The sequence below is a fragment of the Etheostoma spectabile genome, unplaced genomic scaffold (assembly GCF_008692095.1).
Source record: "Etheostoma spectabile isolate EspeVRDwgs_2016 unplaced genomic scaffold, UIUC_Espe_1.0 scaffold50, whole genome shotgun sequence".
Classification (NCBI taxonomy): Eukaryota; Metazoa; Chordata; class Actinopteri; order Perciformes; family Percidae; genus Etheostoma; species Etheostoma spectabile.
The window spans coordinates 205,277-205,480 of NW_022605620.1; the positions used below are offsets into that span (position 1 = coordinate 205,277).

General features: G+C 35.8%; 1 protein-coding gene across 1 annotated transcript in view; it reads right to left on the reverse strand.

The window, feature by feature from the left end:
* The window catches only part of LOC116686834 (protein NLRC3-like), a 6,445-nt gene that overhangs the window by 6,149 nt on the left and 92 nt on the right, over positions 1 to 204 (reverse strand). Inside the window, exon 2 of the mRNA XM_032511871.1 lies at positions 1 to 55. This exon is cut by the window's left edge and continues 860 nt beyond it. Within this exon, the coding sequence (XP_032367762.1) occupies positions 1 to 55 (55 nt within the window). The remainder of the gene's footprint in view (positions 56 to 204) is intronic.

Sequence of the window (204 nt, forward strand, 5' to 3'; positions counted from 1 at the left end):
AACGTCTTCTGCTGGTTAGATTTGAGTTTACGCTTACAAATTCCACAATAACTTCCTAAATGAACACACAATAAAGAAGATCATCAAGAACATTTCCTCACACAAAAACTATATGAATATATGTTGGTCCATCTCTGGAGACATTAGTAATCGTCCCATTTCTCCAGGATGTTAACTCTTTAGAGAAATCCTCTTACTGCTCTG